This window comes from Conger conger, chromosome 2, assembly GCF_963514075.1.
Source record: "Conger conger chromosome 2, fConCon1.1, whole genome shotgun sequence".
Classification (NCBI taxonomy): Eukaryota; Metazoa; Chordata; class Actinopteri; order Anguilliformes; family Congridae; genus Conger; species Conger conger.
Genome location: NC_083761.1, coordinates 89,636,660 through 89,659,159, shown reverse-complemented (window position 1 = coordinate 89,659,159; position 22,500 = coordinate 89,636,660). Strand labels below are relative to the sequence as shown.

Below are 22,500 nucleotides of genomic sequence, written 5' to 3'. Positions count from 1 at the left end.
AGAGCCGCTGTCAGGATGTCCTGCAGGAGGTCCGATTCGCCCGACTCTTCATGATTGACCTGGCAGGGTCCGAGCGCGCCTCTCAGGTAGCCTAACCCTAACCCCTAACCCCTAAACCCTAACCCCTAACCCTAACCCCTAACCCTAACCCCTAACCCTAACCCTAACCCTAACCCCTAACCCCTAACCCTAACCCTAACCCTAACCCTAACCCCTAACCCCTAACCCCTAACCCTAACCCTAACCCTAACCCTAACCCCTAACCCTAACCCTAACCCCTAACCCTTAACCCTAACCCCTAAACCCTAAACCCTAACCCTAACCCCTAACCCCTAACCCTAAACCCTAACCCCTAACCCTAACCCTAAACCCTAACCCCTAACCCCTAACCCCTAACCCCTAACCCCTAACCCTAACCCTTAACCCTAACCCCTAACCCTAACCCTTAACCCTAACCCTAACCCCTAACCCCTAACCCTAACCCCTAACCCCAATGATAACAGTTAAATACATCACGCATAACCAACAAATAGATTTCTTGGACACTACCACATACAAGGGACCCTCTTTTTCCCAAACACACACTTTAGACACTAAAGTTTTCTTTAAAGATACTGACACACACACACTTTTACATAAAAACAGTCTCCACCCTAAACACACTTTCAAGGGCCTGATCAAATCGCAATGCTCAGGTTCAACAGGATTTGCACACAGGTAATAGATTTGGAAGAGGCTACCCAGACCCTCTTCAATGCATTAAAACCAAGGGGGTATTCCAGATCTTTCCTTAGACAGGTCCGGAAAACTTTCTTAACCACCAGACAACAAGACACGCGCAAAATCATCCCGCTAATCACCACCTACTCAGCATTGAGCCTAGCTGCAAACAGAAAAATTGTATTAAATCTAACGCGCACTCTACAGAACACAAACATTATCCAGGACTATAAAATTATCTCAGCATATAAAAGAAATGAAAATCTTAAAGACCACCTGGTAAGCAGCAAGCTACCAGTAATTAATACTTTACCTACACAGGGCCCAATATTCTACAAGCAAGCCACTACAGTCAGGAACACCATTACGAACACAACAAACACTAACTAAAAACACTAAAAACTGCATATATGCCATTAAGTGCAAACAATGTGGTATAATATATGTAGGAGAGACAGGGAACACAATTAAATGTAGACTAGCACAACATATATACAACATTAGAAATCACAGAGAGACAGACTGGTGGCTCATTTCCTTCACCATGGACTTGAGGCACTAGAAATATCGGGCCTTCAAATGAACAATAATTGGACACCGGAGGAGAGACGCAGCACTCTATTTCCAAGAGGACTAAATCAACGCACATAGAGCACCGACACAAGAGGGACCAAATTCTTCCTACTTAAAGGCTTCAGTACCCTGAATGGCCAGTGCAAACTTTTATTTCCCAAGAGGGCGTAATATGGGACAACTTGGGAAATAAAGATTTCTTACTTACCTAACCCCAACCCCTAACCCCTAACCCCTAACCCCTACCCCTAACCCCTAACCCTGACCCCAACCCCTAACACTAATCCTAACCCTGTCTGTGTGTGTGTATGAGTGTATGAGCGTATGAGTGTGTACGTGTGTTTCTTTCGTGTGCAAGTCACTTCCTGTGCAGTTTCAGCAGAAAGCCAGTGGGGGTGCTAGAGAGGAACTGAATCCATTAACCCATCGCCCTAGAGCTGCTGGCCACAGCTGGTACCTGCGGGGTTGTTTTGATCCCAGACCGTGGGGCTTATCCACGCAGTGAAACAGTCCCTGAGCAGGATCAACAGTCTGTTTGTCTCTGTCAATCATTCACATCCAGCAGTCCATCTGTACCATGTGTTCGTGAACGTGAACTGAATTTACCAACCGGTGTTCACAGCATTAAAGGCAACAAATATTCACATTAAAGGCAACAAATATTCACAAATAAAGAACCACTGGACCAGTCAGTCCCTGTCACCATGGAGATATTTTGTGGGTCCGTCCGGATTAAAGACAGACAGCAGAACTCCACAGGGTTTAACCACATGGCGCTCTGGCGCAGTGACGCTCCTGCGCGGGGCTGCCATGTTTGTGGACACGGCGCTTAATTTCCATGGAAATAGCTGAACCAGCCGGGCCTGCTGGCGCTATGGAGACAGGCTGTTTATGGGGTCCCTGGGTGGCAGCCGGGGGCTGTTATCCCTGTGTGAGAACAGCCATGTGTCCTCTGCTAAGCCCCACACAAAGGAGATTACTGCTCGATTCAGACAGGGAGGCAAAACTGGGCTACATCTGCCATCTGCTGGCTGACAGCGGCCACTACAGCCTGTTTGTCAGTTTGGGTCAGAACTCTCTTCCTGACCTGCTGCCTAAGCTCTGTGAGACATCTTCCTTTTGTCAGTGTTGTTCAGCTGCACTGTGGATAGTCCAAATCTGCCCCAGGACTTCCTTTCTCTCTGTAATTACTACAATTACTGCTACTGACTTCCCAGACTTCACATCTGACTCCCAGGTTAAAGGAAGGTGGACAACCAGCAGGTCTTGGCCCTGATTTGAGTAATAGGGACTTGCACAGATCTTAGCCTTTAGTCCTACTCAGTGTCAGTCTGTTTCTGTGGTAGCATGAGTTTACCCTCTCCCTCTCTCCCTCTCTCCCTCTCTCTCTCTCTCTCAGACACAGAACAGGGGTCAGAGGTTAAAGGAAGGTGCGCACATTAACCGTAGCCTCCTGGCTCTGGGGAACTGCATCAATGCCCTGAGTGAGAAGACTGGGAACAAATACGTGAACTACAGAGACAGCAAGCTGACGCGTCTCCTCAAGGTGCAACACCTACTCAATGTACTTCTCAAGATATACCCAAGATATACCCACCATACCATATAACTCACCACCGTGACCCTAACTCACCACCATGACCCTAACTCACCACCGTGACCCTAACTCACCACCGTGACCCTAACTCACCACCATGACCCTAACTCACCACCATGACCCTAACTCACCACCTTGACCCTAACTCACCACCATGACCATGACCCTAACTCACCACCATGACCCTAACTCACCACCATGACCCTAACTCACCACCATAACCCTAACTCACCACCTTGACCATGACCCTAACTCACCACCATGACCCTAACTCACCACCATGACCCTAACTCACCACCATAACCCTAACTCACCACCATGACCCTAACTCACCACTGTGACCATGACCTTAACTCACCACCGTGACCATGACCCTAACTCACCACCATAACCCTAACTCACCACCATGACTCTAACTCACCACCATGACCCTAACTCACCACCATGACCCTAACTCACCACCGTGACCATGACCCTAACTCACCACCGTGACCATGACCCTAACTCACCACCGTGACCCTAACTCACCACCATGACCCTAACTCACCACCGTGACCCTAACTCACCACCGTGACCATGACCCTAACTCACCACCATGACCCTAACTCACCACCTTGACCATGACCCTAACTCACCACCATGACCCTAACTCACCACCATGACCCTAACTCACCACCTTGACCATGACCCTAACTCACCACCATGACCCTAACTCACCACCATGACCCTAACTCACCACCATGACCCTAACTCACCACCGTGACCCTAACTCACCACCGTGACTCTAACTCACCACCGTGACCATGACCCTAACTCACCACCGTGACCCTAACTCACCACCTTGACCATGACCCTAACTCACCACCATGACCCTAACTCACCACCTTGACCATGACCCTAACTCACCACCATGACCCTAACTCACCACCGTGACCCTAACTCACCACCATGACCCTAACTCACCACCGTGACCCTAACTCACCACCGTGACCCTAACTCACCACCGTGACCCTAACTCACCACCGTGACCATGACCCTAACTCACCACCGTGACCATGACCCTAACTCACCACCGTGACCATGACCCTAACTCACCACCATGACCCTAACTCACCACCATGACCCTAACTCACCACCATGACCCTAACTCACCACCTTGACCCTAACTCACCACCGTGACCATGACCCTAACTCACCACCATGACCCTAACTCACCACCATGACCCTAACTCACCACCATGACCCTAACTCACCACCTTGACCATGACCCTAACTCACCACCATGACCCTAACTCACCACCTTGACCATGACCCTAACTCACCACCGTGACCCTAACTCACCACCATGACCCTAACTCACCACCGTGACCCTAACTCACTACCATGACCCTAACTCACCACCGTGACCCTAACTCACCACCATGACCCTAACTCACCACCGTGACCCTAACTCACCACCGTGACCATGACCCTAACTCACCACCGTGACCATGACCCTAACTCACCACCGTGACCATGACCCTAACTCACCACCATGACCCTAACTCACCACCATGACCCTAACTCACCACCGTGACCCTAACTCACCACCGTGACCATGACCCTAACTCACCACCGTGACCATGACCCTAACTCACCACCATGACCCTAACTCACCACCGTGACCATGACCCTAACTCACCACCATGACCATGACCCTAACTCACCACCATGACCATGACCCTAACTCACCACCATGACCCTAACTCACCACCGTGACCCTAACTCACCACCATGACCCTAACTCACCACCATGACCCTAACTCACCACCGTGACCCTAACTCACCACCATGACCCTAACTCACCACCGTGACCCTAACTCACCACCGTGACCCTAACTCACCACCATGACCCTAACTCACCACCGTGACTCTAACTCACCACTATAACCCTAACTCACCACCATGACCCTAACTCACCACCATGACCATGACCCTAACTCACCACCGTGACCCTAACTCACCACCGTGACCATGACCCTAACTCACCACCGTGACCATGACCCTAACTCACCACCATGACCCTAACTCACCACCGTGACCCTAACTCACCACCGTGACCCTAACTCACCACCATGACCATGACCCTAACTCACCACCGTGACCATGACCCTAACTCACCACCATGACCCTAACTCACCACCGTGACCCTAACTCACCACCATGACCATGACCCTAACTCACCACCATGACCCTAACTCACCACCATGACCATGACCCTAACTCACCACCGTGACCATGACCCTAACTCACCACCATGACCCTAACTCACCACCGTGACCCTAACTCACCACCATGACCATGACCCTAACTCACCACCGTGACCCTAACTCACCACCGTGACCATGACCCTAACTCACCACCATGACTCTAACTCACCACCTTGACCCTAACTCACCACCGTGACCCTAACTCACCACCGTGACCCTAACTCACCACCATGACCCTAACTCACCACCATGACCATGACCCTAACTCACCACCATGACCCTAACTCACCACCATGACCCTAACTCACCACCGTGACCATGACCCTAACTCACCACCGTGACCCTAACTCACCACCGTGACCATGACCCTAACTCACCACCGTGACCATGACCCTATCTCACCACCATGACCCTAACTCACCACCGTGACCATGACCCTAACTCACCACCATGACCCTAACTCACCACCGTGACCCTAACTCACCACCGTGACCATGACCCTAACTCACCACCATGACCATGACCCTAACTCACCACCATGACCATGACCCTAACTCACCACCATGACCCTAACTCACCACCATGACCCTAACTCACCACCTTGACCATGACCCTAACTCACCACCATGACCCTAACTCACCACCGTGACCCTAACTCACCACCATGACCCTAACTCACCACCGTGACCCTAACTCACCACCATGACCCTAACTCACCACCGTGACCCTAACTCACCACCGTGACCATGACCCTAACTCACCACCGTGACCATGACCCTAACTCACCACCGTGACCATGACCCTAACTCACCACCATGACCCTAACTCACCACCATGACCCTAACTCACCACCATGACCCTAACTCACCACCTTGACCCTAACTCACCACCGTGACCATGACCCTAACTCACCACCGTGACCCTAACTCACCACCATGACCCTAACTCACCACCATGACCCTAACTCACCACCGTGACCATGACCCTAACTCACCACCATGACCCTAACTCACCACCATGACCATGACCCTAACTCACCACCATGACCCTAACTCACCACCATGACCCTAACTCACCACCGTGACCATGACCCTAACTCACCACCATGACCCTAACTCACCACCATGACCCTAACTCACCACCGTGACCCTAACTCACCACCATGACCCTAACTCACCACCATGACCCTAACTCACCACCGTGACCCTAACTCACCACCATGACCCTAACTCACCACCGTGACCATGACCCTAACTCACCACCATGACCCTAACTCACCACCGTGACCATGACCCTAACTCACCACCGTGACCATGACCCTAACTCACCACCATGACCCTAACTCACCACCATGACCCTAACTCACCACCATGACCCTAACTCACCACCGTGACCATGACCCTAACTCACCACCGTGACCATGACCCTATCTCACCACCATGACCCTAACTCACCACCGTGACCATGACCCTAACTCACCACCATGACCCTAACTCACCACCGTGACCCTAACTCACCACCGTGACCATGACCCTAACTCACCACCATGACCATGACCCTAACTCACCACCATGACCATGACCCTAACTCACCACCATGACCCTAACTCACCACCGTGACCCTAACTCACCACCATGACCCTAACTCACCACCGTGACCCTAACTCACCACCATGACCCTAACTCACCACCATGACCCTAACTCACCACCATGACCCTAACTCACCACCATGACCCTAACTCACCACCGTGACCCTAACTCACCACCGTGACCCTAACTCACCACCATGACCCTAACTCACCACCTTGACCATGACCCTAACTCACCACCGTGACTCTAACTCACCACTATGACCCTAACTCACCACCATGACCCTAACTCACCACCATGACCATGACCCTAACTCACCACCGTGACCCTAACTCACCACCGTGACCATGACCCTAACTCACCACCGTGACCATGACCCTAACTCACCACCATGACCCTAACTCACCACCATGACCCTAACTCACCACCATGACCATGACCCTAACTCACCACCGTGACCATGACCCTAACTCACCACCATGACCCTAACTCACCACCGTGACCCTAACTCACCACCATGACCATGACCCTAACTCACCACCATGACCCTAACTCACCACCATGACCATGACCCTAACTCACCACCGTGACCATGACCCTAACTCACCACCATGACCCTAACTCACCACCGTGACCCTAACTCACCACCATGACCATGACCCTAACTCACCACCGTGACCCTAACTCACCACCGTGACCATGACCCTAACTCACCGCCATGACCCTAACTCACCACCATGACTCTAACTCACCACCTTGACCCTAACTCACCACCGTGACCCTAACTCACCACCGTGACCCTAACTCACCACCATGACCCTAACTCACCACCATGACCCTAACTCACCACCATGACCATGACCCTAACTCACCACCATGACCCTAACTCACCACCATGACCCTAACTCACCACCGTGACCATGACCCTAACTCACCACCATGACCCTAACTCACCACCATGACCCTAACTCACCACCATGACCCTAACTCACCACCGTGACCATGACCCTAACTCACCACCATGACCCTAACTCACCACCATGACCCTAACTCACCACCGTGACCATGACCCTAACTCACCACCATGACCCTAACTCACCACCATGACCATGACCCTAACTCACCACCATGACCCTAACTCACCACCATGACCCTAACTCACCACCGTGACCATGACCCTAACTCACCACCATGACCCTAACTCACCACCGTGACCCTAACTCACCACCATGACCCTAACTCACCACCATGACCCTAACCCTAACTCACCACCGTGACCCTAACTCACCACCGTGACCCTAACTCACCACCATGACCCTAACTCACCACCATGACCCTAACTCACCACCATGACCCTAACTCACCACCATGACCCTAACTCACCACCATGACCCTAACTCACCACCATGACCATGACCCTAACTCACCACCATGACCCTATCTCACCACCGTGACCCTAACTCACCACCATGACCCTAACTCACCACCATGACCCTAACTCACCACCATGACCATGACCCTAACTCACCACCATGACCCTAACTCACCACCGTGACCATGACCCTAACTCACCACCATGACCATGACCCTAACTCACCACCATGATTAGCCTTATATATGCCATAGACTGTCATGGCACTTACAGTATATAGTTGTATAGATATTGTTGTTTTTGAATTGGCTATTGTATTGTTGTACTCGGGGTATTCTAGCTGCCAACTGTGGTATGCTAGTTTGGAAGTTGATGTATCCTTCAAGGGTTCCGATTATATCTGTATGGTCACGCTAGGACTCAGAACTGTACTGTCCTCTCAGGTCCTCTTTGCACTTGTACTTGTGTTTGATCTGCACTTCGTTGTACGTCGCTCTGGATAAAAGCGTCTGCTAAATGCCATGTAATGTAATTAATGTAATATTCACACCTGCTGAATGTACACACACCTGCTCAACGTACACATACCTGCTCAAAATGTACACACCTGCTGAACGTTCATACACCCATCCTAGAATTCCCACACATTTCCATCCCAGAATTCCCTACATTGCCTCCTCTCCTGCTCTATGATTGGCAGGACCTCACATTGCCTCCTCTCCTGCTCTGTGATTGGCAGGACCTCACATTGCCTCCTCTCCTGCTCTGTGATTGGCAGGACCTCACATTGCCTCCTCTCCTGCTCTGTGATTGGCAGGACCTCACATTGCCTCCTCTCCTGCTCTGTGATTGGCAGGACCTCACATTGCCTCCTCTCCTGCTCTATGATTGGCAGGACCTCACATTGCCTCCTCTCCTGCTCTGTGATTGGCAGGACCTCACATTGCCTCCTCTCCTGCTCTGTGATTGGCAGGACCTCACATTGCCTCCTCTCCTGCTCTGTGATTGGCAGGACCTCACATTGCCTCCTCTCCTGCTCTGTGATTGGCAGGACCTCACATTGCCTCCTCTCCTGCTCTGTGATTGGCAGGACCTCACATTGCCTCCTCTCCTGCTCTCTGATTGGCAGGACTCTCTGGGTGGGAACAGCCGTACGGTGATGATTGCGCACATTAGCCCCGCCTCTCTGGCCTTTGAAGAGTCGCGCAACACCCTGAGCTACGCTGACCGTGCCAAGAACATCCGCACACGGGTGAGCCTGTCCCCCTTCGCTTCATCTTGGTATGATCCATTGCCTAGAGCTGTGGAGGGCAGGGAGATACCACAGCCTGAGTTACAGGAATGACATTACCACCAATCGATGCTCAGCAGAAAGCTATTATGACACTCCTTATTGTAATAATAAATTATTGTAACAGAACACACTGTGGCAACATAAGAGCGGATGCTGTATTTGTTGTTGCTCGTGCGTGGCACTCTACTAAGCTGCTTGGCAGCTAAATTCCATTATTTGTGTGAGTCAGCTAACTGACCAATCTTTGTACAGCTGCTGAGAACAGCTTTAGCTAATTAGCTAGCTTTAAATAGCAGAGATAGACATGTCTCTAACTAGGATTAATTGGACAAAAGACGAGACTTTGTTTCTGAGTTTGTTTTATAAAAAATACAGAGTCTCTTTGAATACTAATATGTGTGTGTGTGCATGTGTATGTAGGTGAAGAGGAACCTGCTGAATGTGTCATACCACATCGCTCAGTACACCAGCATCATCTCTGATCTGCGCAGCGAGATCCAGCGCCTCAAAAACAAGATCTCTGAGCAGACAACACTGAGCAGCACTGAGCATGCGGACATACGTCATGTACAGGGTACTGCACTGAGCACCACTGAGCACACAGACATACGCCATGTACAGGGTACTGCACTGCACTGAGCACCACTGAGCACACAGACATACGCCATGTACAGGGTACTGCACTGCACTGAGCACCACTGAGCACACAGACATACGCCATGTACAGGGTACTGCACTGCACTGAGCACCACTGAGCACACAGACATACGCCATGTACAGGGTACTGCACTGCACTGAGCACCACTGAGCACACAGACATACACCATGTACAGGGTACTGCACTGAGCACCACTGAGCACACAGACATACGCCATGTACAGGGTACTGCACTGAGCACCACTGAGCACACAGACATACGCCATGTACAGGGTACTGCACTGAGCACCACTGAGCACACAGACATACGCCATGTACAGGGTACTGCACTGAGCACCACTGAGCACACAGACATACGCCATGTACAGGGTACTGCACTGCACTGAGCACACAGACATACACCATGTACAGGGTACTGTACTGCACTGAGCACCACTGAGCACACAGACATACGCCATGTACAGGGTACTGCACTGAGCACCACTGAGCACACAGACATACGCCATGTACAGGGTGGTGCACTGCACTGAGCACCACTGAGCACACAGACATACACCATGTACAGGGTGGTGCACTGCACTGAGCACCACTGAGCACACAGACATACGCCATTTTTGGGTTAGGGTAAGGGATGGGATTTGGAGTAAGGGGTTAGGGTTAGGGTTGAGTTTGGGGTTAGGTTTAGAGTAAGGGGTTAGGGTTGAGTTTGGGGTTAGGGTTAGAGTAAGGGGTTAGGTAGGTAAGAAATCTTTATTTCCCAAGTTGTCCAATATTAGGGCCTCTTGGGAAATAAATGTTTGCACTGGCCATTCAGGGTACTGAAGCCTTTAAGTAGGAAGAATTTGGTCCCTCTTGTGTCGGTGCTCTATGTGCGTTGATTTAGTCCTCTTGGAAATAGAGTGCTAAGTTTGAGAATCCAGTGTTTCTCAAACCTGCATCTCTCCTCTGGTGTCCAATTATTGTTCATTTGAAGGCCCGATATTTCTAGTGCCTCAAGTCCATGGTGAAGGAAATGAGCCACCAGGTGTGTGTCTGTCTCTCTGTGATTTCTAATGTTGTATATATGTTGTGCTAGTCTACATTTAATTGTGTTCCCTGTCTCTCCTACATATATTATACCACATTGTTTGCACTTAATGGCATATATGCAGTTTTTAGTGTTTTTAGTTAGTGTTTGTTTTATTATGTAGGTTGTGTTCGTAATGGTGTTCCTGACTGTAGTGGCTTGCTTGTAGAATATTGGGCCCTGTGTAGGTAAAGTATTAATTACTGGTAGCTTGCTGCTTACCAGATGATCTTTACGATTTTTATTTCTTTTATATGCTGAGATAATTTTATAGTCCTGGATAATGTTTGTGTTATGTAGAGTGCGCGTTAGATTTAATTTAATTTTTCTGTTTGCAGCTAGGCTAAATGCTGAGTAGGTGGTGATTAGCAGGATGATTTTGCGCGTGTCTTGTTGTCTGGTGGTTAAGAAAGTTTTCCGGACCTGTCTAAGGAAAGATCTGGAATACCCCCTTGGTTTTAATGCATTGAAGAGGGTCTGGGTAGCCTCTTCCAAATCTATTACCTGTGTGCAAATCCTGTTGAACCTGAGCAATTGTGATTTGATCAGGCCCTTGAAAGTGTGTTTAGGGTGGAGACTGTTTTTATGTAAAGGTGTGTGTGTCAGTATCTTTAAAGAAAACTTTAGTGTCTAAAGTGTGTGTTTGGGGAAAAAGAGGGTCCCTTGTATGTGGTAGTGTCCAAGAAATCTATTTGTTGGTTATGCGTGATGTATTTAACTGTTATCATTCTATGGTGTGTGTTGAGGATTTGTATGAAGTGTTTGAAGTCCTCTAAACTGTGTGTTAGGGTTAGAGTAAGGGGTTAGGGTTGAGTTTGGGGTTAGGGTAAGGGGTTAGGGTTAGGCTTGAGTTTGGGGTTAGGGTTAGAGTAAGGGGTTAGGGTTAGGCTTGAGTTTGGGGTTAGGGTTAGGCTTGAGTTTGGGGTTAGAGTTAGGCTTGAGTTTGGGGTTAGGGTTAGGCTTGAGTTTGGGGTTAGGGTTAGGCTTGAGTTTGGGTTTAGGGTTAGAGTAAGGGGTTAGGGTTAGGCTTGAGTTTGGGGTTAGGGTTAGGGTTGAGTTTGGTGTTAGGGTTAGGCTTGAGTTTAGGGTTAGGGTTGAGTTTGGGGTTAGGGTTAGGGTTAGGGTTAGAGTAAGGGGTTAGGGTTAGGGTTGAGTTTTGGGTTAGGGTTGAGTTTGGGGTTAGGGTTAGGGTTAGAGTAAGGGGTTAGGGTTAGGCTTGAGTTTGGGGTTAGGGTTAGGGTTAGGGTTGAGTTTGGGGTTAGGGTTAGGCTTGAGTTTAGGGTTAGGGTTGAGTTTGGGGTTAGGGTTAGGGTTAGAGTAAGGGGTTAGGGTTAGGGTTGAGTTTGGGGTTAGGGTTAGGCTTGAGTTTAGGGTTAGGGTTGAGTTTGGGGTTAGGGTTAGGGTTAGAGTAAGGGGTTAGGGTTAGGGTTGAGTTTGGGGTTAGGGTTGAGTTTGGGGTTAGGGTTAGAGTAAGGGGTTAGGGTTAGGCTTGAGTTTGGGGTTAGGGTTAGGGTTGAGTTTGGGGTTAGGGTTAGGCTTGAGTTTAGGGTTAGGGTTGAGTTTTGGGTTAGGGTTGAGTTTGGGGTTGGGGATGGCTGAGGGCTCACAGGATCTCGGCTCTCGGCTCCAGCCCAGGTGCAGGCGCACTCAGCGCTGCAGAGCCGTGAGGAGATGGACCAGCTCAGGGAGCAGCTGATCCAGGCTTTCCGCCAGCAGATGGATGTCCGCAGATCTCTGATGGACCTGGAGAACTGCAGTGTGGAGATCCAGGTGGACACGTCCAAACACCTGCTCACCATTACAGAGTGAGTGCTGTACACCTGCTCACTCACACACCTGTTTATAATAACCTGTAAAATTATCACTTTATAGTGTAGTTCCCTGAGGCAGATGTTAATGTGGGAAATGCATTGCTTTTATATTGTGCTTTACGATTAAGGCCTCTTCACACACTCACACACTCACACACACCAATGCTGAAAGGCTCACTTAGGGACACTTCGACACACCCAGGGCTGGGGATCGAACGGGCAACTCTTTGACTGCCGGACGACCACTCAAAGGTTAACACAATGGGTGTTCGGGTTGGTAAAGCGTGTTAGGGTTGGTAAAGCGTGTTAGGGTTGGTAAAGTGTGTTAGGATTGGTAAAGCGTGTTAGGGTTGGTAAAGCGTGTTCAGGTTGGTAAAGCGTGTGAGGGTTGGTAAAGTGTGTTCAGGTTGGTAAACTGTGTTCAGGTTGGTAAAGTGTGTTCAGGTTGGTAAAGCGTGTGAGGGTTGGTAAAGTGTGTTCAGGTTGGTAAAGGGTGTTCAGGTTGGTAAAGCGTGTTCGGGTTGGTAAAGCGTGTTAGGGTTGGTAAAGTGTGTTCAGGTTGGTAAAGTGTGTTCAGGTTGGTAAAGCGTGTGAGGGTTGGTAAAGGGTGTGAGGGTTGGTAAAGCGTGTGAGGGTTGGTAAAGTGTGTTCAGGTTGGTAAAGTGTGTTCAGGTTGGTAAAGCGTGTGAGGGTTGGTAAAGGGTGTGAGGGTTGGTAAAGGGTGTGAGGGTTGGTAAAGTGTGTTCAGGTTGGTAAAGCGTGTGAGGATTGGTAAAGTGTGTTCAGGTTGGTAAAGTGTGTTCAGGTTGGTAAAGCGTGTGAGGGTTGGTAAAGTGTGTTCAGGTTGGTAAAGCGTGTGAGGGTTGGTAAAGTGTGTTCAGGTTGGTAAAGCGTGTGAGGGTTGGTAAAGGGTGTGAGGGTTGGTAAAGCATGTGAGGGTTGGTAAAGTGTGTTCAGGTTGGTAAAGTGTGTTCAGGTTGGTAAAGCGTGTGAGGGTTGGTAAAGCGTGTGAGGATTGGTAAAGTGTGTTCAGGTTGGTAAAGTGTGTTCAGGTTGGTAAAGCGTGTGAGGGTTGGTAAAGTGTGTTCAGGTTGGTAAAGCGTGTGAGGGTTGGTAAAGTGTGTTCAGGTTGGTAAAGTGTGTTCAGGTTGGTAAAGCGTGTGAGGGTTGGTAAAGGGTGTGAGGGTTGGTAAAGTGTGTTCAGGTTGGTAAAGTGTGTTCAAGTTGGTAAAGGGTGTTCAGGTTGGTAAAGTGTGTTCAGGTTGGTAAAGGGTGTGAGGGTTGGTAAAGGGTGTGAGGGTTGGTAAAGTGTGTTCAGGTTGGTAAAGCGTGTGAGGATTGGTAAAGTGTGTTCAGGTTGGTAAAGTGTGTTCAGGTTGGTAAAGCGTGTGAGGGTTGGTAAAGTGTGTTCAGGTTGGTAAAGTGTGTTCAGGTTGGTAAAGTGTGTTCAGGTTGGTAAAGCGTGTGAGGGTTGGTAAAGGGTGTGAGGGTTGGTAAAGGGTGTGAGGGTTGGTAAAGTGTGTTCAGGTTGGTAAAGCGTGTGAGGGTTGGTAAAGGGTGTGAGGGTTGGTAAAGGGTGTGAGGGTTGGTAAAGTGTGTTCAGGTTGGTAAAGTGTGTTCAAGTTGGTAAAGGGTGTGAGGGTTGGTAAAGTGTGTTCAAGTTGGTAAAGGGTGTGAGGGTTGGTAAAGGGTGTGAGGGTTGGTAAAGTGTGTTCAGGTTGGTAAAGTGTGTTCAAGTTGGTAAAGGGTGTGAGGGTTGGTAAAGCGTGTGAGGGTTGGTAAAGCGTGTGAGGGTTGGTAAAGGGTGTGAGGGTTGGTAAAGGGTGTGAGGGTTGGTAAAGTGTGTTCAGGTTGGTAAAGCGTGTGAGGGTTGGTAAAGGGTGTGAGGGTTGGTAAAGGGTGTGAGGGTTGGTAAAGGGTGTGAGGGTTGGTAAAGGGTGTGAGGGTTGGTAAAGGGTGTGAGGGTTGGTAAAGGGTGTGAGGGTTGGTAAAGGGTGTTCAGGTTGGTAAAGCGTGTTCAGGTTGGTAAAGTGTGTTCGGGTTGGTAAAGTGTGTTCAGGTTGGTAAAGCGTGTGAGGGTTGGTAAAGTGTGTTCAGGTTGGTAAAGGGTGTGAGGGTTGGTAAAGTGTGTTCAGGTTGGTAAAGTGTGTTCAGGTTGGTAAAGCGTGTGAGGGTTGGTAAAGTGTGTTCAGGTTGGTAAACTGTGTTCAGGTTGGTAAAGTGTGTTCAGGTTGGTAAAGCGTGTGAGGGTTGGTAAAGTGTGTTCAGGTTGGTAAAGTGTGTTCAGGTTGGTAAAGTGTGTGAGGGTTGGTAAAGGGTGTTCAGGTTGGTAAAGGGTGTGAGGGTTGGTAAAGTGTGTTCAGGTTGGTAAAGGGTGTGAGGGTTGGTAAAGGGTGTGAGGGTTGGTAAAGGGTGTGAGGGTTGGTAAAGGGTGTGAGGGTTGGTGAAGCGTGTGAGGGTTGGTAAAGGGTGTGAGGGTTGGTAAAGTGTGTTCAGGTTGGTAAAGGGTGTGAGGGTTGGTAAAGCGTGTGAGGGTTGGTAAAGCGTGTGAGGGTTGGTAAAGGGTGTGAGGGTTGGTAAAGCGTGTGAGGGTTGGTAAAGTGTGTTCAGGTTGGTAAAGGGTGTGAGGGTTGGTAAAGGGTGTGAGGGTTGGTAAAGGGTGTGAGGGTTGGTAAAGGGTGTGAGGGTTGGTAAAGTGTGTTCAGGTTGGTAAAGCGTGTTAGGGTTGGTAAAGTGTGTTCAGGTTGGTAAAGTGTGTTCAGGTTGGTAAAGGGTGTGAGGATTGGTAAAGGGTGTGAGGGTTGGTAAAGCGTGTGAGGGTTGGTAAAGGGTGTGAGGGTTGGTAAAGGGTGTGAGGGTTGGTAAAGTGTGTTCAGGTTGGTAAAGCGTGTGAGGGTTGGTAAAGGGTGTGAGGGTTGGTAAAGGGTGTGAGGGTTGGTAAAGTGTTGGTGGTTTCGTGTGTTTGAGTTGGGAACAGGAGCAGAGCTGTCGGACCCTTAAATGGCGGGCGGAGCGGCGTAAGGAGCGCACGAATAAGGACGACAGCGAGGACTGCGACTCGCCCGAGACCCCGCCCGACAGCGCAGAGACACCGGAGGTCACCCGGGCCAGAGAGAGCCTTCTCACGCTCATGGCAGAGCAACAGAAAATACAAAAGAAGAAGGTACACCTGCACACATGCACTACACAATACACACCTGCACACATGCACTACACAATACACACCTGCACACATGCACTACACACAATACACACCTGCACACATGCACAACACACAATACACACCTGCACACATGCACTACACAATACACACCTGCACACATGCACTACACAATACACACCTGCACACATGCACTACACACAATACACGCCTGCACACATGCACTACACACAATACACACCTGCACACATGCACTACACAATACACACCTGCACACATACACTACACACAATACACACCTGCACACATGCACTACACACAATACACACCTGCACACATGCACTACACAATACACACCTGCACACATACCTCAGAGGAACAGACCACAGAGTGAGCGTAGGAACAGACCTCAGAGGAACAGACCACAGAGTGAGTGTAGGAACAGACCACAGAGGAACAGACCACAGAGTGAGTGTAGGAACAGACCACAGAGGAACAGACCACAGAGGAACAGACCACAGAGGAACAGACCACAGAGGAACAGACCACAGAGGAGCAGACCACAGAGTGAGCATGGGAACAGACCACTGAGAGCATAAGCCACAGGTCATCACCGGCTTCTTTATATAGCACTCCCAACAGGTCCCACCAATCTACAATTAAACAAGAGACAACGCAAATAATAGAACACGTAAGCCACTAGAGTCACAAATAAGTAAGTATAGGACATAACGCACACACGTACACACACATACTATGCACCTGCACATACACATATACACACACTACACACCTGCACACACACACACACACTACACACCTGCACATACACACGTACACACACACTGCACACCTGCACACACACACACACACACACACTACACACCTGCACATACACACGTACACACACACTGCACACCTGCACACGCACACACACACACACACACACACACACACACACTGCACACCTGCACACACACACACACTACACACCTGCACACACACGTACACACACACTGCACACCTGCACACACACACACACACACACACACACACCTGCACACACACACACACACACACACACACACTACACACCTGCACACACACGTACACACACACTGCACACCTGCACACACACACACACACACACACACACACACACACACACACACTGCACACCTGCACACACACACACACACTACACACCTGCACACACACATACACACACACTGCACACCTGCACACACACACACACACACACTACACACCTGCACATACACACGTACACACACACTGCACACCTGCACACACACACACACACACACACACACACACTGCACACCTGCACACACACACACACATGACACACCTGCACACACACGTACACACACACACTGCACACCTGCACACACACACACACACACACACACACTGCACACCTGCACACACACACACACTACACACCTGCACATACACACGTACACACACACTGCACACCTGCACACACACACACACACACACACACACACACCTGCACACACACACACACTACACACCTGCACACACACGTACACACACACACTGCACACCTGCACACACACACACACACACACACACACACACACACCTGCACACACACACACACACACACTACACACCTGCACACATTATGAATAATAATAAGGAGGATTACACTCACGGGTGCTGTTACTGGCCTGCAGGTGGCGCTGGAGAGGCGGTTCCGGGAGCTGCGGGAGGGGGCGCGGCGGGTGGAGGAGCTGCTCCCGCGCAGGGTGAGTTCAGACGAGCAGCGGGAGGTTCTGGGCCTGCTCTGCAAGGTGCACGAGCTGGAGATCGAGAACGCAGAGATGCAGTCCCACACCCTGCTGAAAGACAACCTCATCCGGCAGAGCAACTGTGTGGTGCGGAGATTCCAGCAGCACAGACACCTGTGTGACGAGATCATTCAGCAACAGAGACAGTTCATCAACGGTACGCTTAAAAGCCACACACTCGCTACACACACTACACACCTGCAGATACACACATTATACACACTCGCTACACAAACACACACAGACGCACACACTCACATTATACACACACACTCGCTACACACACTTACATGTTATCATATATGTATAATGTAATGTAATGTAATCACAGTCTGTCGTCTCTGTGGGATGCACATTGCCAGTCTGTCGTCTCTTTGGGATGCACACTGCCAGTCTGTCGTCTCTGTGGGATGCACACTGCCAGTCTGTCATCTCTGTGGGATGCACACTGCCAGTCTGTCATCTCTGTGGGATGCACACTACCAGTCTGTCGTCTCTTTGGGATGCACATTGCCAGTCTGTCGTCTCTGTGGGATGCACACTGCCAGTCTGTCGTCTCTGTGGGATGCACACTGCCAGTCTGTCGTCTCTGCGGGATGCACACTGCCAGTCTGTCATCTCTGTGGGATGCACACTGCCACAGTATGTCGTCTCTGCGGGATGCACACTGCCAGTCTGTCGTCTCTGTGGGATGCACACTGCCAGTCTGTCGTCTCTGTGGGATGCACATTGCCAGTCTGTCGTCTCTTTGGGATGCACACTGCCAGTCTGTCATATCTGTGGGATGCACACTGCCAGTCTGTCATCTCTGTGGGATGCACACTGCCAGTCTGTCGTCTCTGTGGGATGCACACTACCAGTCTGTCGTCTTTGCGGGATGCACACTGCCAGTCTGTCGTCTCTTTGGGATGCACATTGCCAGTCTGTTGTCTCTGTGGGATGCACACTGCCAGTCTGTCATCTCTGTGGGATGCACACTGCCAGTCTGTCGTCTCTTTGGGATGCACACTGCCAGTCTGTCGTCTCTTTGGGATGCACACTGCCAGTCTGTCGTCTCTGCGGGATGCACACTGCCAGTCTGTCATCTCTGTGGGATGCACACTGCCACAGTATGTCGTCTCTGCGGGATGCACACTGCCAGTCTGTCGTCTCTGCCGCATGCACACTGCCAGTCTGTCATCTCTGTGGGATGCACACTGCCAGTCTGTCATCTCTGTGGGATGCACACTGCCACAGTATGTCGTCTCTGCGGGATGCACACTGCCAGTCTGTCGTCTCTGCGGGATGCACACTGCCAGTCTGTCGTCTCTGCGGGATGCACACTGCCAGTCTGTCGTCTCTGTGGGATGCACACTGCCAGTCTGTCATCTCTGTGGGATGCACACTGCCAGTCTGTCATCTCTGTGGGATGCACACTGCCACAGTATGTCGTCTCTGCGGGATGCACACTGCCAGTCTGTCGTCTCTGCGGGATGCACACTGCCAGTCTGTCGTCTCTGCGGGATGCACACTGCCAGTCTGTCGTCTCTGCGGGATGCACACTGCCAGTCTGTCGTCTCTGTGGGATGCACATTGCCAGTCTGTCATCTCTGTGGGATGCACACTTCCAGTCTGTCATCTCTGTGGGATGCACACTACCACAGTATGTCGTCTCTGCGGGATGCACACTGCCAGTCTGTCGTCTCTGTGGGATGCACACTGCCAGTCTGTCGTCTCTGTGGGATGCACACTACCAGTCTGTCGTCTCTTTGGGATGCACACTGCCAGTCTGTCGTCTCTTTGGGATGCACATTGCCAGTCTGTTGTCTCTGTGGGATGCACACTGCCAGTCTGTCGTCTCTGCGGGATGCACATTGCCAGTCTGTCGTCTCTGTGGGATGCACACTGCCAGTCTGTCGTCTCTGTGGGATGCACATTGCCAGTCTGTCGTCTCTGCGGGATGCACACTGCCAGTCTGTCATCTCTGTGGGATGCACACTGCCAGTCTGTCGTCTCTGTGGGATGCACATTGCCAGTCTGTCGTCTCTGCGGGATGCACATTGCCAGTCTGTCATCTCTGTGGGATGCACACTGCCAGTCTGTCGTCTCTGTGGGATGCACATTGCCAGTCTGTCGTCTCTTTGGGATGCACACTGCCAGTCTGTCGTCTCTTTGGGATGCACACTGCCAGTCTGTCATCTCTGTGGGATGCACACTGCCACAGTATGTCGTCTCTGCGGGATGCACACTGCCAGTCTGTCGTCTCTGCCGCATGCACACTGCCAGTCTGTCATCTCTGTGGGATGCACACTGCCAGTCTGTCATCTCTGTGGGATGCACACTGCCACAGTATGTCGTCTCTGCGGGATGCACACTGCCAGTCTGTCGTCTCTGCGGGATGCACACTGCCAGTCTGTCGTCTCTGCGGGATGCACACTGCCAGTCTGTCGTCTCTGTGGGATGCACACTGCCAGTCTGTCGTCTCTGTGGGATGCACATTGCCAGTCTGTCGTCTCTTTGGGATGCACACTGCCAGTCTGTCGTCTCTTTGGGATGCACACTGCCAGTCTGTCATCTCTGTGGGATGCACACTGCCACAGTATGTCGTCTCTGTATGTCATCCCCTCGTCTCTGCGGGATGCACACTGCCAGTCTGTCGTCTCTGCGGGATGCACACTGCCAGTCTGTCGTCTCTGCGGGATGCACATTGCCAGTCTGTCGTCTCTGCGGGATGCACACTGCCAGTCTGTCATCTCTGTGGGATGCACAGTGCCAGTCTGTCGTCTCTGTGGAATGCATATTGCCAGTCTGTCGTCTCTGCGGGATGCACACTGCCAGTCTGTCGTCTCTGTGGGATGCACACTGCCAGTCTGTCGTCTCTGTGGGATGCACATTGCCAGTCTGTCGTCTCTTTGGGATGCACACTGCCAGTCTGTCGTCTCTTTGGGATGCACACTGCCAGTCTGTCGTCTCTGCGGGATGCACACTGTCAGTCTGTCATCTCTGCGGGATGCACACTGCCAGTCTGTCATCTCTGTGGGATGCACACTGCCACAGTATGTCGTCTCTGCGGGATGCACACTGCCAGTCTGTCGTCTCTGCCGCATGCACACTGCCAGTCTGTCGTCTCTGCGGGATGCACACTGCCAGTCTGTCATCTCTGTGGGATGCACACTGCCAGTCTGTCGTCTCTGCCGCATGCACACTGCCAGTCTGTCGTCTCTGCGGGATGCACACTGCCAGTCTGTCATCTCTGTGGGATGCACACTGCCAGTCTGTCATCTCTGTGGGATGCACACTGCCAGTCTGTCATCTCTGTGGGATGCACACTGCCACAGTATGTCGTCTCTGCGGGATGCACACTGCCAGTCTGTCGTCTCTGCGGGATGCACACTGCCAGTCTGTCGTCTCTGTGGGATGCACACTGCCAGTCTGTCGTCTCTGTGGGATGCACACTGCCAGTCTGTCGTCTCTGTGGGATGCACAGTGCCAGTCTGTCGTCTCTGTGGGATGCATATTGCCAGTCTGTCGTCTCTGCGGGATGCACACTGCCAGTCTGTCGTCTCTGTGGGATGCACACTGCCAGTCTGTCGTCTCTGTGGGATGCACATTGCCAGTCTGTCGTCTCTTTGGGATGCACACTGCCAGTCTGTCGTCTCTTTGGGATGCACACTGCCAGTCTGTCATCTCTGCGGGATGCACACTGCCAGTCTGTCATCTCTGTGGGATGCACACTGCCACAGTATGTCGTCTCTGCGGGATGCACACTGCCAGTCTGTCGTCTCTGCGGCATGCACACTGCCAGTCTGTCGTCTCTGCGGGATGCACACTGCCAGTCTGTCATCTCTGTGGGATGCACACTGCCAGTCTGTCATCTCTGTGGGATGCACACTACCACAGTATGTTGTCTCTGCGGGATGCACACTGCCAGTCTGTCGTCTCTGCGGGATGCACACTGCCAGTCTGTCGTCTCTGCGGGATGCACACTGCCAGTCTGTCGTCTCTGTGGGATGCACACTGCCAGTCTTTCATCTCTGTGGGATGCACACTGCCAGTCTGTCATCTCTGTGGGATGCACACTGCCAGTCTGTCGTCTCTGTGGGATGCACACTGCCAGTCTGTCATATCTGTGGGATGCACACTGCCAGTCTGTCGTCTCTGTGGGATGCACACTGCCAGTCTGTCGTCTCTGCGTGATGCACATTGCCAGTCTGTCGTCTCTGTGGGATGCACACAGCCAGTCTGTCGTCTCTGCGGGATGCACACTGCCAGTCTGTCGTCTCTGTGGGATGCACACTGCCAGTCTGTCGTCTCTGTGGGATGCACATTGCCAGTCTGTCGTCTCTTTGGGATGCACACTGCCAGTCTGTCGTCTCTGCGGGATGCACATTGCCAGTCTGTCGTCTCTGTGGGATGCACACTGCCAGTCTGTCGTCTCTGTGGGATGCACATTGCCAGTCTGTCGTCTCTGCAGGATGCACACTGCCAGTCTGTCGTCTCTGCGGGATGCACACTGCCAGTCTGTCATCTCTGTGGGATGCACACTGCCACAGTATGTCGTCTCTGCGGGATGCACACTGCCAGTCTGTCGTCTCTG

At 51.2% G+C, this 22,500-nt stretch overlaps 1 protein-coding gene across 1 annotated transcript in view; it reads left to right on the top strand.

Annotated features, from left to right (window-relative positions):
• Positions 1–22,500, top strand: part of kif19 (kinesin family member 19) — a 51,628-nt gene that overhangs the window by 11,590 nt on the left and 17,538 nt on the right. Inside the window, 7 exon segments of the mRNA XM_061231517.1 lie at positions 1–86; positions 2,693–2,839; positions 9,231–9,353; positions 9,816–9,969; positions 12,749–12,923; positions 15,897–16,092; positions 17,811–18,081. The exon segment at positions 1–86 is cut by the window's left edge and continues 109 nt beyond it. Coding sequence (XP_061087501.1) covers positions 1–86; positions 2,693–2,839; positions 9,231–9,353; positions 9,816–9,969; positions 12,749–12,923; positions 15,897–16,092; positions 17,811–18,081 — 1,152 coding nt within the window.